Consider the following 14,107-nt stretch of genomic DNA (forward strand, 5'->3'; position numbering starts at 1 on the left):
GGAAGGCAGTTTCTGAAAGTTGAAGATTCCGCGAGGGCGTTTGGCCGCGGTTCTACCGCGACCGCGGTAGAACCGCGGTGGGCACAGTAAACTTCAGGGACTTAAGTGTAAAACACGGGATTTTTAGACCTAAACCCTATTTAAAACACTAGACTTCGCCCAAGAGAGGCATGTATTGATTTTTTAGGTTTCTTAGCAAGGAAAACAATTGGGAGCAAGTACTCTAAACATCTTTCTTCCTTTCTTTTGATTTTTATGATGAATTCAAGTGTAGTTTATTCTCCCATATCTATGAGTAGCTAAATTCCTTGTCTAAGGCTTTGATGGAACTTATTGGGTGATGAACTTCTTGTTTATGTGAATACAAATTGCTAGTTTAATCTTTATTTGTTCAACTTCGTGTTCGTTGTAGTTAATTGACAGGATCCTCAATTAGCTGTACCTATTTAGTGTGCATAACTTGGAAAAGAGTGCATATTTAGGGTATTGTTGAACAACACCACTCCTAGATTATTAGAGGAATCTATAATTGCGGGTTTAAAGGCGGGATTAGGAATAACGAAGTCTTAGGTGCAATCTAGATTGAATTGTGCTAAATAAAGCAAGCTAGTGTATCTCGGGAGAGTGCAATAGTAGATTACTGTGATTACTCGGGAGAGATTTGCGGTAAGATTAGCGTTCAAGATTGATAGAGATGAGTGGGTAAATTTGTATGAGCATAAACAGGAGGGATTCCATCAATAGGGGAAATCATTGCCTTAGCTTTGTCCCATAATTGTTTACAACCTTATTAATTTAGTTACAGCCATTTAGTTACTTGCAAGCTAGTTGTTAAAGAACACTCAACTGAGAATTTGAATGTTTGAGAAGCTGGTGCTGAATACTTGGTGGGTTTGAAGATAGCGGTTGATAGGTTAACTCTCTGTGGATTCGACCCTGGGCGTAATACTCGGGTTATATTTGCAACGTCCGCAGAGTTCTTTTTTAGAAGGCATAGTTGTGCGTGATCAAGTAGACTAAAAACTGAATCTTTATGCAATTCTAATATACCGTTTGACCCAAAAATGCCAATTTCACAGTGATCATACAGAATACAAACAAAAACAATACACAACCAATAACAAACCCCACCAAGGAGTAGGATAAAAATGGAATCTTTATGCAGTCAAAATACACCATTTGACCCAAAAATGCCAATTTCACAGTGATCACATCATAACCAAAAGAAACAAAAACAACCCACAACCTGTAATAACACTACAACTACAAAGATTGTAACTTACAGTTGCAGGTAACTGGGTTAGAAGGAGCAGAAGGGAAGGACCATTTTGTGTTCTTGAATTGAGGAGAAGTGAACAATGACTTTATTGGTTCATTAGCAGGGCCAGAATCACCCAATCCATGTAGCCAAAGAATAAAACTTCTAGAAGCCATGGGATTGGATTTAGTGGAAGATGGGTTTGTTGTTGTTGTTGGCTGAGAGAGTAACACAAAGAAAATGGTGAAACCAAAGGTGATTACGAGGACTAGTAGGGGTTTTAGTAATGGAAAAATGAATTTCATCTTTGGTCTTCCATATTATTTGGTTTGTCTTGTGCTTTTTAGTCATCGAGTTTGGTGGAGAATTTAATTTTTCTTTTTGCTTTAATAGCAGTAACCATTCTTTTATTCTAGAAAATTAAACGAAATGTATTACTAATACTTTTGTCCCGATTTATGTGGCATCAATTCTAATTTCGAGAGTCAAAATTTTTAAATTAACTATGAATTCACACATAAAATTTATGAATTCTTTAAAATAAAATTACATATTTGTAAACTACATAAAAAATATTATAGATCATAATAATTAGCAATTTAAAAGACATATAAAAAATCACGTTCAAGAATAATTCATTTGAATTTGAAATTTAGAAGTGCCCATAAATTGGGACACATAGAGTAATTTTAAAGAAAAGAATTTTTTTCCCATGAAAGAACAGAATTAGAGTAGAGAAAGATTTATTAAGTCATACCCAATATTTATCCTAAAACATCTAAATTAACAAGTCCAAATTTTAATATTTATTGTCCATGATTCAGTGACATACATTGTGTACAGAATAGTGAATCATATAAAATAAATAAAATAAAAAAAGGGGCAGCCGGCAGCCTGGTACACTAAATTCCGGTTATGCGCGAGGTCCGGGAAGGGCGGATCACAAAAGTCTATTGTACGCTGTCTTTCCCTGCATTTCTGCAAGATGCTACTTCCACGACTCGAACCCATGACCTTCTGTTCACATGGTGGTAACTTTCCAGTTACGCCAAGAATCCCTCCAAAATAGTGAATCATATAAACACAGAAATATATATAGCGCTCAATATATATGAATATTCATTAATTTATGAGCTATGAGATACACGAGCATCTAAAAATTGTTTAATTTGCCATTATTTCCTTCAACAACTCTCCAATCAAAAAAGAAATTCTGCATTTGTCATTGAATATAAAGTGGCCTCCAAAAGTTATAGCCAAACAGGCAAACAAATTATAGCAATACATTTCCAAAAATTCTAACCAAAAACCCTATAACTAATTATGATTATCCTATAGTATAGATCCACCAAACAACACTACGATACTTTGGTTGATACAACAATTTACTACCACATTATAAAAAAAAATATTTAAGTTTTATACACTAATAATATTAGTTAATACAATTTAATTGTTATAACAAGTTATTATTTTATCTTTTAGGGTATGACATCAAATTTTAATAAGAAAACTTACATGTTATAAGTAGTCTATATTGCTCGGATTCTTCGATAACATTATTAGATGCGTGTTAAATCTCCAAAAGTAGGACAATACATTTTTTGAAATATTTGATACGTATGCGACAACATTTTGAAGAGTTCACCAAATATAATCAAAATAACACAATGACATATAAATTTCTTACACATAATATAAAATCAACAAAAATAAAGTGGGACTATCTCAAACCATTTAATATTAATAGTGTCCTTTATGTTACTGCCAAACCTATATTCTAGGAATTTATTAAATTACCAAATTGAAAATTCTTTTGATAACCAAAAGTCAATAAAACACTACAGTAATACTAATACGAGAGATATTATACAGAGAAAAGTCAGATACAGAATTTTTTACCTTTCATGGCGACTTCAAAACTCCAGGCTCTATGGAATCACCCTGCTGGCCCAAAGACCAGTGAGTTTTTCTTTCCTTTTTTCTGTTATTTTGTTTTTAAAATTTCTTGAATTTTATACACTTTGCTTAGATTTAGATCTTTCTTTTTTACCAATTTGATATGCAAATTTATCATCGCAGCTTGAAACTGATTGACTTAATGATTCTTCTGGAAAATGCCATATTGCATCTGGGTGTGTCTTACTTTGATTTTTTATTTTTAAATTTTTTTTGGCTGTCTGCCTATTTATTTATGTGAAGAGGTGAGCAAAAATGACAAGAAAAGAAAAAAATAATTAGATGTTTAGGTTTTATATTGTATTGCCGTTAGATTATACTTAACATAACTAGAAATTGCAATATTAAAAAGTGGGAAAAGAAAAGGAAAAATAGACAGCTGAAAACGGAAATCATGAAAATTAGCTCATTTCAGTTTTATATTATATGTTAGTATTGGAATGAAATGAGCCCGAGTAGAGCGAAATTTTTGTGGAAGATTCATAATTTACCTCAACTGGTTTAGGATTGAGGTATAGTTGATTAATTGATGGATAACGTAATGCATTTGTTGCTGCAAATTAGAATGAAGGAATTAACACATACTGTGAAGTATGTTTCATTCACAGTAGGTGCAGGGAGATATACTCCACTGTTATGTAAGTTTACTAATTAATATATGCATCTACCTTTCGATAAAAAAAAAGAAAAGAGAAGAAGAAAGTCTTGGCTAGTCTGGTTGGCTTGGTCAACAACAACAACAAGCCCTGTGTAATCCCACTAGTGGGGTCTGGGGAGGGTAGAATATACGCAGACTTTATCCCTGCCCGAAGAAGTAGAGAGGCTGTTTCCAGAAGACCCTCGGCTCAAGAAAGATAGAGAAGAAGGAGTCTGGTTGGCTTGATCATTGCAAAAATTCTCGGGCAGTTAGATAGCAATTATGCTTACAAGTAGAAATGAGACAGTAAAGAAAACCGATGTTATCCTTATTTAACAAGAGAGAAAGAGAGAGGGAAAAGAACTTTGTTTATCTCTTGATAAGAACCCGAGAAATTGATGCTTTTGAAAGGCTGCTGCTCCAGAAGAAGGAAAAGCATTCGGAGGAAAAAATGAAGAAGAATGCTCCCAGAGCTATTCTCACACTCTACTTCTCTAGATAACGTAGACAATGTCTATGTACTTTTTTCTTTGCTTGTATATCTTCTTGAGTCTCGCAAGCTTGGACTAGTACAGCTGTGGCTCTTTTTTTTTTTTTTTTTTTTTTGGTTAAAACAATAGTCATTTGTAGCTTATGTCAAGAAAGAAAGTAAACTGAAACTCTCATAAAAAATAGGGATGGCAATGGTGCGGGTGCGGGGCGGGGGCGGGGGCGGGGGCGGGTTTAGACATATGTGGGGCGGAGCAGGGCGGGTTTAGACATATGTGGGGCAGGGCGGGGCGGGGCGGGTTGAAATAATTTTTTTTGAAGTTCTGTGCGGGTGCGGGTTAAGATTAAAATTCTTACAGAATTACTACTTTTCCAGCTATGCTAATTTTCTTCGGCTTTCAGCTTCCTCTATTTGTTCTATTTCTATGATCTGAAGCTCTCTATTCTTGTAGTTTATAAAAATGCTTTTGACTAAATTGCACTCCCAGAAAGTACTTCGCGGAGTCTAGCATCTCCTACAAGGCTTGTTATTTGTTATAATTGAATTCATCTATGAAATTAAAGTGATATATTCTATTATTATTCTGTTTTTGAATCCAAAAGATATTACTTTTATGTCCTTAATTCAGATTTCTGAATTCTTATCTTAATAAACGATTGTCCTAGTTTAATTGGAATACTTGTAGCACTGCAAGTTCCTCTGCATACGTGACAGCTTACGAGTTTAGATTTAAGTAAATGGAACCAAAATAGACACAATGTTTCCATTACAAAAAGACTCTGTTAGTTTAAAAGATTTTATAGGGTATACCATTGTAAAATTAGAAAAAATTACCACGACATTTCCAGCCCAAGTTTAAATCCTTATCAAAATGAAAATTCCAGTCAAAAGATTAAAAAGAAACTAACAAATGAAAAAAAAAAAAAAAATTCAGCAGGGCGGGTGGATGCGGGTGACAGTCGTATGCGGGGCAGGGCAGGGCAGGTTGAAACTTAGCGGGTTGAAACAGGACCCGCACCGGCCCGCACCGTTGCCATCCCTAATCAAGAATCAAAAAGTAAATAAGCTGATATCTGTGAATTCTATATGATTAGAGAATGCACTTGAATAAAGGAGGAGAACATTTTCTTTACAAACCATGGACTGCGGACATGTAAAATTAAATTCCTATGCATTCTTAACAAGTGCAGCTGCCCAAGCGCCCTAGCCACTCTTGAAACGTTTCGTTTGTCGTTAATCGACTTATGCATAGGTTGACGAATTCTTTCTTCAAAATTTTCTGACTCTACAATGTATGGATGTTTTCCTATGATGACTGGACGTTGGAAATCATTTAAATGCTTGGCTCAAGTTGTTCAAGTTTTGTTCCTTGAGCTTTCTCTATTGCCCTGCAAAGTGTGTACAGACTTAAATTTTTTTCCCTTGTTTATATTTAGCAGCTTCAAGTTGTTATGCTTGTTTTTTCCAATTTTCTTTGTTTGCCGATTCATTCCTCGTTCTGCTCTTCTAGTTCATTTCTGGGCACCGACCTTCAAGTGGGGCATCAGTATAGCAAATATCGCTGACTTCGCTAAACCTCCTGAAAAGATTTCATTACCCCAGCAAATAGGTTTGTCTCATGTCTTTTATTATTTTCTCATTCTCAAAATCATTTGTATTATTTTACTGTGATTAGCTCCCGATATTCCCTCTGTCTCTTGATCTATCATGAATCCAGACATGTCAATTTTCATAGTTGGTCTTTCTCGTCAAGCTTAAACTTTTCATTATATGATACCTTCCATTTGTTAGATCTTTTGTCTTTCTGTTTGGTTTTATTCTTAAGATAAGCTGTTTTTGTTATTGCAGCTGTTACAGCAACTGGACTTATCTGGTCTCGCTATAGTTTGGTAATTACTCCGGTAAGTTCAAAATTACTCTGGATCCCAGCTCAAGTAGTTTATCTTTTTACAATGTTAGAGTATGATTGACAGACAAATAAATCCTTTCTATTTTTTCAGCCGACTTTTCTATAAAGGTTTTAGTACATAATTTGTAGATTAAAGTATATCCTTTTCACATTCATTTAATTCTTACATTGTTAAAATCCGTTATCACCAGACCTAACACTTTACTCTAGGCGAGAAATCACGTGCACATGGTTTAGCGATGTGCTGTGCTCTGCGATCTTATTCTTCTCCAAGACCCGATGCTTCATCTGCTTCTTTAGTTTAGTAGGACTTCTTTCATGCAAACAATTGTAGGGTATCATCACTAATTACGTCATAGAAATGTAAGTTACACTATTTAAGTGGTTGCTATAGCATAGTTCCATGGCATTGTCCTTTGCCAGATTTATCTTTTCAATAGCATTCCATGTTAGTAACAACAACAATAGACCCAGTGAAATCCCACAAGTGGGGTCTGGGGAGGGTAATGTATACGCAGACCTTACCTCAACCTTATGAAGGTGGAGAGGTTGTTTCTGGCATACCCTCGGCTCAAGGACAGTGAAAGGAAGCAATAACTCAATAGCAGTCCATATTAGTATTATTTGGATTTAGGGCATATAGTCGTTTGAAGAGTGGCATTAAAGTTTTAAGAATGTTAAAGCCACTTTGATGCAATTTTTCCTTTAACTTGGACATCTTTTTCTTTAATTAGCTTCTTCATTTTCTGGTGTCATTTTCTCTTTATGTTGTAATTCCATAATTCTGAATTACAGAAAAACTGGAACCTCTTTAGTGTAAATGTGGCAATGGCTGGAACAGGCATATATCAACTTTCGCGAAAAATTCGGTGAGTCCATTTCTGTCTCATACTATATGAAGATCATTAAAAGACTTTGCAAATGTTCGTGAAAGGGAATCCGATGATATTATATCGAATATTCTTATCGCTTTGGTTTTTCGTTTGATGAGCTTCTTTTTGTAGATAACATCATCATTTTTCGGTGAAGCTATAACTAAGTTTTCGCTTGTCTTGGTTCAGGCATGATTATTTTAACGAGGAGGAGCAACCGGTGGTAGCTAAAGAGGGATGATGAAATTATTATAAGTCAGTATTATTGATTTCCTGAGCTTTGAATGCAATTTGATGTATTGGTCCTTTTCCTCTATACTTCTTCTGATATACTTACCACTGTTAATGTGGTGATTTGATAAGTGATTGGGTGCATAATCATAGTTGATAATCTGAAATTTCTTTGTAGATTGTGGGAAAGAAAGAATGGCATCATGTTTTTAGAGTTGTGTTTTTAGTAAGTAGAAGGGAAGTCTTGGCGTAACTGGTAAAGTCGTTGCCATGTGACCAGGAGGTCACGGGTTCAAGCCGTGGAAATAGCCTCTTGCAGAAATGCAGGGTAAGGCTGTTTACAATAGATCCTTGTGGTCTGGTTCTTTTTCGGACCCCGCGCATACCTGGAGCTTAGTGCACCGGGCTGCTTTTTTTGTTTTTAGTAAGTAGAGAAAGCAAGAGACAGAAAGGGTAAGTTTGTTTATGAAATGAAAAAATAAAAATTGAACAAATAAAGGAACTAGATGGATAACTTGTCTCGGACAATGTCAATCAATCAACTCTTCAGTGTCAAACTAATTGAGCTTGACTATATAAATCTTTTATATTCATTCTAGACGAGCAATGCCGCATGGAGGATTGGATTTTTTTATAGAAGAAGCAATCACAGTATCTGAGAAATAAGCGTCGGCTATTCATTTGAATACTAAATAATTTATCTTACGACAAACTAAGAGTTCCTTAAAACTAATGCCTTTTAAGCCTTCCACTTATGCATACATTGAAATGCTATTTTATGCTAAAAATAAAGTGGGAGGAGAACCATGAGGTGTTAGGATCAAATCCTAGCGGAGGCAAAACAACACTAGGTGATTTCTTCTTATTTGCATGAGTCTTGGTGGGTGGAGTTACTTGGTTTTTGTGCTGGTGGAATTTAGTACTTGGTGGAATTATCCGCGTAATCCTTTGCAAACAAAAAGCTATTAAAGGAAAGAGATGTAGTCTCTCCCTTAGTCTTTGGAGAGGAGAGGACAGAGAAGAAAACGTCCTTCGCTCCATAAATGATAGTCGTGGTTGATTTGAGGATCTTATGCGACGGGACGAACTCTTCTTCATAAAAAAAATTACTATTCTATACCACTTAAAAGGACTCTTGGCAAAGCCTGAACCTTGTATAATAGCGTAACAACAATAAATCTTAATCGCAATTAATTGACATCTCCAGTTGGTCGTTTAATTAAATTATGTTCCTTCTTAACTAATTTGCGTTGAATGAGGATCCTTATTCCTTAATCATTATGTGTCGAACCCTTTGCATTTCGATTTTCTTCGATGGATCAATCAATCTCTGCTTTCTCCTCTTTGCTTAACATTAATTCTCGATAACATTATGTTCATATTATCCATCGGTTAACCCGTTTTCTATCCATATTAAATATGGGTTGAGTCGGATAATTTATTCGTTTTCTGCATTATCCGTTTTCGACACGTCCATATCTGATCCGCCCCGCCCGTTTGCCACCCCTAGTTGAAATATACTAGTGTATATTAGATTTCACCATTTTCGAAAGTAGCTCCAACTGGATATATAGGATAGGAAATAAAGCAGCGTTGATCCTCAATTCTTTTCCGCCTTCCCAAGTGCCTAGGCTAATTTCACACGTAGGAAATTGCAATTGAAAACAGTAAAAATCTATGAATAAGAAGAAACTGCAAAAGTGTTGGTTATTTGTAAGTACATCCTATTTTGCTTTTCCCTTTTATTCGAGAAACCCTCGAAGCTCACAGTTTGAAACACGATGAATAATGAGCCCGCCTCTCTATCTTTTTCCACTTAAATACCGCTCTTTAAGTCCAAGGCAGGATTCAAACGCGTGAAATGCATCTAACCTTCACATCAGACGCCATCTATCGTGCTCTTACCACGCAACCCAATTCTTGTGGACAAAAGCAATTTTGCTTCCTACAACTTGCTTGGATTGTTGTTACATGTCGTTTCATAATGTATCGTATTGTATTGTACAGTATTATACTGTATTGTTTGATGAATACAACATTTGGATAGATTGTATCGTTTGCCGTCGTTTCATGATGTCACGCGCCATCAAAATGTAGAATAAACTTGCAAATTACTAAGAAAAAATAGGATACAAAGTAGAATTATTATATAAAAGAGCAGGGTAAAGAATAAACTATAATTATTTAATAATAAGGAATGGCAAGATGAGAGGAAAAAACAAAGTAACGACGCCACCACACCAAATCAGTCGTTCCATAAAGTGACACTTTTCGTCGTTACGTAACAATGGAATTAACAATACGATACAATAAAATTTAAGTAAGAACCAAAACAAACATTGTATTTAAAGTAACAATATGATACAATATAATAGGTAACAACCATCCTAACAAGCTGTTAACGACATCTTGAGGGAAAACATTTCCGGATGGATGCAGAGGGAATGTTTGATTTATCCATCCAACAACTCATGTTCTTTCTAATAACAACAGATTAAAGGAACAGCTTTGCTCCCCAAGACATGAATATGCATAAATTTGAAAATAGAATATAAGAAATCAAACAATTTCTTCAATGTGATGCGTGTTAAATTTCATTCAACCAAGTTCAATATCATAGTGTTTTACTACATTGCCGGAGAAAAAAATTATGAACTCAGTCCACAGGGAAAAAACTTTCTAGTGAGTATATTCTAGTACAATGGTTTTACATTACAATTACCTTAAGACCATTGTCAACTGTGAGGTTCAAATTCAGTTAAGACGTCCAACGGAGAGCAGCATTTACAGAAAAGATATCATGACCCAGTGCTACTGGAGTTCAATCTGTCAAATTAACCCTCTTTTGTTTGATCCCTTTTCGAGTCAGAATCATTTTCGTCATGACTCGTCAAGCCCAAAGACAAGTCCAAAGTGCTTTCATTTAAATCTTGTCTTTCTGGAGGTTTATCCTGTGGATCCTGATGTATAAAAACACAGTTAAAAAACACTCATGCGCATTATACTCACAAAGTTAAAGAACATGACACCAGGAACAAACAAAACTGAACAAACCAAAGAAAGATACAAAGGAAAGACGAAACTGTTTGGTTGATAAAAGGTTTCCATTGTTTTCATTCAAAGAAGAAAGAGGCGAAAGGGGAAACCTTGTTTTTTGGCTTAAAAAAGAAGAGAACTTCTCAAGAAAATTTTAAACAACCTTTTTAAAATAATCTGAAATAATCTAGAAAGTTAAGAACACAAAAAGGCTACAACATGCTGGAAGAATGGAGATAGGAAGTGTTTTCACGAATCGAATAGACCAAAATATTAACCCGTATGAAGTCCACTGCTCGATTCAAAGTTGAGAACACAAATTGCAAGTAAAGACTAAAAACCATTATTTCATGTCTTCCCCAATCACATTTAAAATTTTTATACTAGTCATTTTGTATAACGAGTGAGAACAGAACAAAACAGTCAGTTATGTGCCTTATCTTTTTTCCTTTAGCATTTTCTCTTATCGTAGTTCTTCACATTGGGAGAGGAGAAGGTTTTAAAGTACCTGATTTTCTTCCGTCGGCAAATCGTTCATGTCAGGTTTTTCATCACAACCATCAGCTTGAGATGTTGGCTCCCCGGTATTGGCATCAGCCTCCATTGGTTTAGCTTCATCCTCATCCTGTTCTGACGTCTCATACTTTTGATCTTCAAGCACAGCAATCTATCTCAACCATTTTGAAAATGAAATTTATCATCACTTGGGATTAATGAATAAGATGCAGTCAGACATAAATATTATTATCACTTAGCGAAAACCAAAGCTATTGCCTTACTGACGTACCAGAAGCAACCCCTGATGAGGGAAAAAATAAAAAAAGGGCAGCCCGGTGTACTAAGCTAAATAAAAAAGTAAATATTTTGGCATTCCGCAGATTACTCAAGTACAGCAACAAGACCATTCTGCCAATGGTATTAGGTGTGGTAAGTGACAAGCGTCGTATCCACTCTTATCAATGATGAGTGATGATTACTAACACGGGGAAGGATAAATATTCTAATTCCCAATGGAAAGGAAGATCATGTAAGCTTTTCGACCAGAAAGTTGACAAGCCGTATGCTCTTAATTAGCAGCTCTGACTTAATTTGGCATTTACACCCACCAGGCATAAGATAAGGTTTATAATCACTGGAGGAATATACTGTTGAAACCAAATTAGAGTTTTCATCTCAATTGCATAATTGGGCACAAAAATCTCAGCATATCTTTGGAGGTACTAAAATAAGGGACCAGTAGATAACACCTAGAATGGTGCATAATATAATAGCTTCTCCTAGCTGCTAAAGGAAATTCTACAAGTTAATCATCTCTCCGGTTTTCAAACAACCAACAAAAAGCACATAAGTGTCGATACTAACAAAGCAGGAACAGTAATTAAAGGTATCAAACTCTGTACACACTCTCGGTCTCTCTCTCTCTCTCTCTCTTCCTCTCTGCTAATAGACTCACCATAACCGGAACATATTTGTGAAAGCTTATGCTAGCTTCCCTCTCCTCTCTCATGCATCTAGCTAGTCTCCACACTGACATGAAAAACCAACAAGCAACATGAGAACAACATATGGGGGTCTAAGAATACTTCTACTGCTTGCGCCATATTTGATGAACAAGAGGTAAATGGGCAACTGAGAGACGGAAGTCTTGCGTCCTTGATTTAAAATTAGATGAGAGACGGGAAAGAAATTGCTTCCAGTGGAGATGAAAAGATGGCTTAAAAGGTCCGTCAAGTGTCAACAAGAACTTACTTCTTTATCTAGTAGGTAGGTATGACTATTCAAAAATGTTTTAGCGATCAATGAGACATATATCCACCACCAGAACCAATTTCTAGATCAAAAACTTGCAGCCTAAGAAGTACAATGGTTCTGTAGTTCTTACGCCTCAGCAGAGTTGGAAATTTTTACATTTTCTTTTATCACTGAAAGATCCACATCTTGCCAACCTAAATAACTTGTAATTTCCTAAATCTCACAATTTAAAACCCACGATATTAGCTTTTGTGTTTAATTAAAAGCAATATATAACATCCCACAGCTATGCCATTTGATGTCAGATCTACACAAAACATAAGGCAGATCCGTAAACCTTACTCTCCAACAATTAAACCAATTTCTCCACTTCTTTCCAAAATTCCAACCAGTAATACATTATCTATACATTTTTCTCAAATCCCTATTTCAATACGGTTTTAAAATATATACTAACAATGTTACTCCATTATATTTTAATTGATTGTAGCAGGCCACTTACCTTGCTTTCAAGTAACTAGATGCGTAAAAACACTCTCAATGTATAAAATTTAAACCTGTTCTAACAAACCCAATACCCAAATAGTTGTCCCACACCTAATCAATTCCCCATAATCTGATTTCCCAAATTGCACAGCACTAAAAAACAAAAACAAAAATAAGAAATAGTAAAGCAAACTCAATAGACTGTTGAAATAGCTCGACATTGTGCGAAAGTGTATGGTTCCAATGCACGAGATCTTGTAGCACTTAGCAGTGAGGTCCTATCAACTAGTATTACACATAAGAAATGAATTATAGACACTAATACAATTAGATCGGGGAAATACTCAGATGATCTAAGCAATCAAAGTCAGTAATTAAAAAAAACTAATAAAACCCTGAAAGATTATAAATTTATAAGTTTAAATTCTAGAAAATGCAAAAAATATTACACAATTAGGTGATTATAGGTAAATTGCTTGATAAATATTAAGTTACTTGCTATCACATGTTAAAATTTATGAGGTGACTTCTTTTCATCTGTCTAATCCTTCGAGGGCACATTTATCCGATACATGAAATCAAAAGGGGTGAAATCAGGGGCTAATCTACCTTTTCAGCCCGAGTTAAGACAAAGGAATGGTCTCACTCAGGGGGAATGCGCCTTCATTAAACAAAGATGCTGGTGGGCGCTAGCAAAAATAGTTGAGGTGCGCCCAAGCTGGTCCGGGACCACGTCATAAAAAAATACTATATACAGGGAAATACATACAGTTGATCTCTAAAAAGCACTCAAATTAAGTAATGAAAGAAATGAAAACTTAAAAGATTATAAATTTCTTACCGGAATAAATTTGAATTTTCGCTTGCGTGGTTCCTCGATCGGAACGACTTCGTCTTTGTTAGAATCGCCATCCTTCTCGTCGCTACTGTTATTTTGGCTGGCAGTAATTGGTCTCCACTTCAAAAGCAATAGATGAGAGCCATTACTTCCGTTAACTCCGCCGTTAGCAGCTGCCGTCGTCGTTTGATGATTGTTTTTGTTTGAGCTAACGTGGATCCACTTCTTCTTCCATCTACGAACCGGACCGGTAAATACAGTTGTTGGACCATACCTAGTTGATGACCGGCCGAATCTAGCTCCTACTCCTTCCATTTACGGCGGCGGATCAGTCGTGAATCACGGCGATGTATTCTTTTCCGATCCGGAATTTTGTTTATTTGTTTTATTTTATTTTTTTGATCTTTTTGGGTATTTATAGTTTAGCTTTCTGAGAGACGTTTCATGGTTTTACTTGACTATGGGAATTATCAAGTGTGATAAGGTATACGATAAGGAATTTAGAAGCGATCTGAACCGTCAAAAACTGATAATAGGTCATTTAGTAAATATTTTTCTTTTTTCTTTTTCTTTTTCCTTTTCTTCTTATATTTGCATTTTTTTGTTGCATTTACATATTTTCGTTTTCCTTTTTCTTTT

At 35.5% G+C, this 14,107-nt stretch overlaps 2 protein-coding genes across 2 annotated transcripts; one reads left to right on the top strand and one right to left on the bottom strand.

Annotated features, from left to right (window-relative positions):
* Window positions 1-3,075: 3,075 nt before the first annotated feature.
* On the top strand, window positions 3,076-7,570 carry LOC109237895 (mitochondrial pyruvate carrier 4). The gene is made up of 5 exons (XM_019404292.1): window positions 3,076-3,220; window positions 5,855-5,953; window positions 6,193-6,245; window positions 7,049-7,122; window positions 7,315-7,570. The coding sequence occupies exons 1-5, from the start codon at window positions 3,166-3,168 to the stop codon at window positions 7,364-7,366; spliced, it is 333 nt and encodes a 110-aa protein (XP_019259837.1). The 5' UTR covers window positions 3,076-3,165; the 3' UTR covers window positions 7,367-7,570.
* Window positions 7,571-9,908: 2,338 nt separating this feature from the next.
* LOC109237897 lies at window positions 9,909-13,899 on the bottom strand. The gene is made up of 3 exons (XM_019404293.1): window positions 13,472-13,899; window positions 10,901-11,059; window positions 9,909-10,316 (listed from the first exon to the last, which is right to left on the bottom strand). Exons 1-3 carry the CDS (start codon window positions 13,781-13,783, stop codon window positions 10,191-10,193), a joined length of 597 nt encoding a protein of 198 aa, XP_019259838.1. The 5' UTR covers window positions 13,784-13,899; the 3' UTR covers window positions 9,909-10,190.
* Between the last annotated feature and the right edge of the window lie 208 nt (window positions 13,900-14,107).

The sequence above is a fragment of the Nicotiana attenuata genome, unplaced genomic scaffold (genome assembly GCF_001879085.1).
Source record: "Nicotiana attenuata strain UT unplaced genomic scaffold, NIATTr2, whole genome shotgun sequence".
In the NCBI taxonomy this organism is placed as follows: Eukaryota; Viridiplantae; Streptophyta; class Magnoliopsida; order Solanales; family Solanaceae; genus Nicotiana; species Nicotiana attenuata.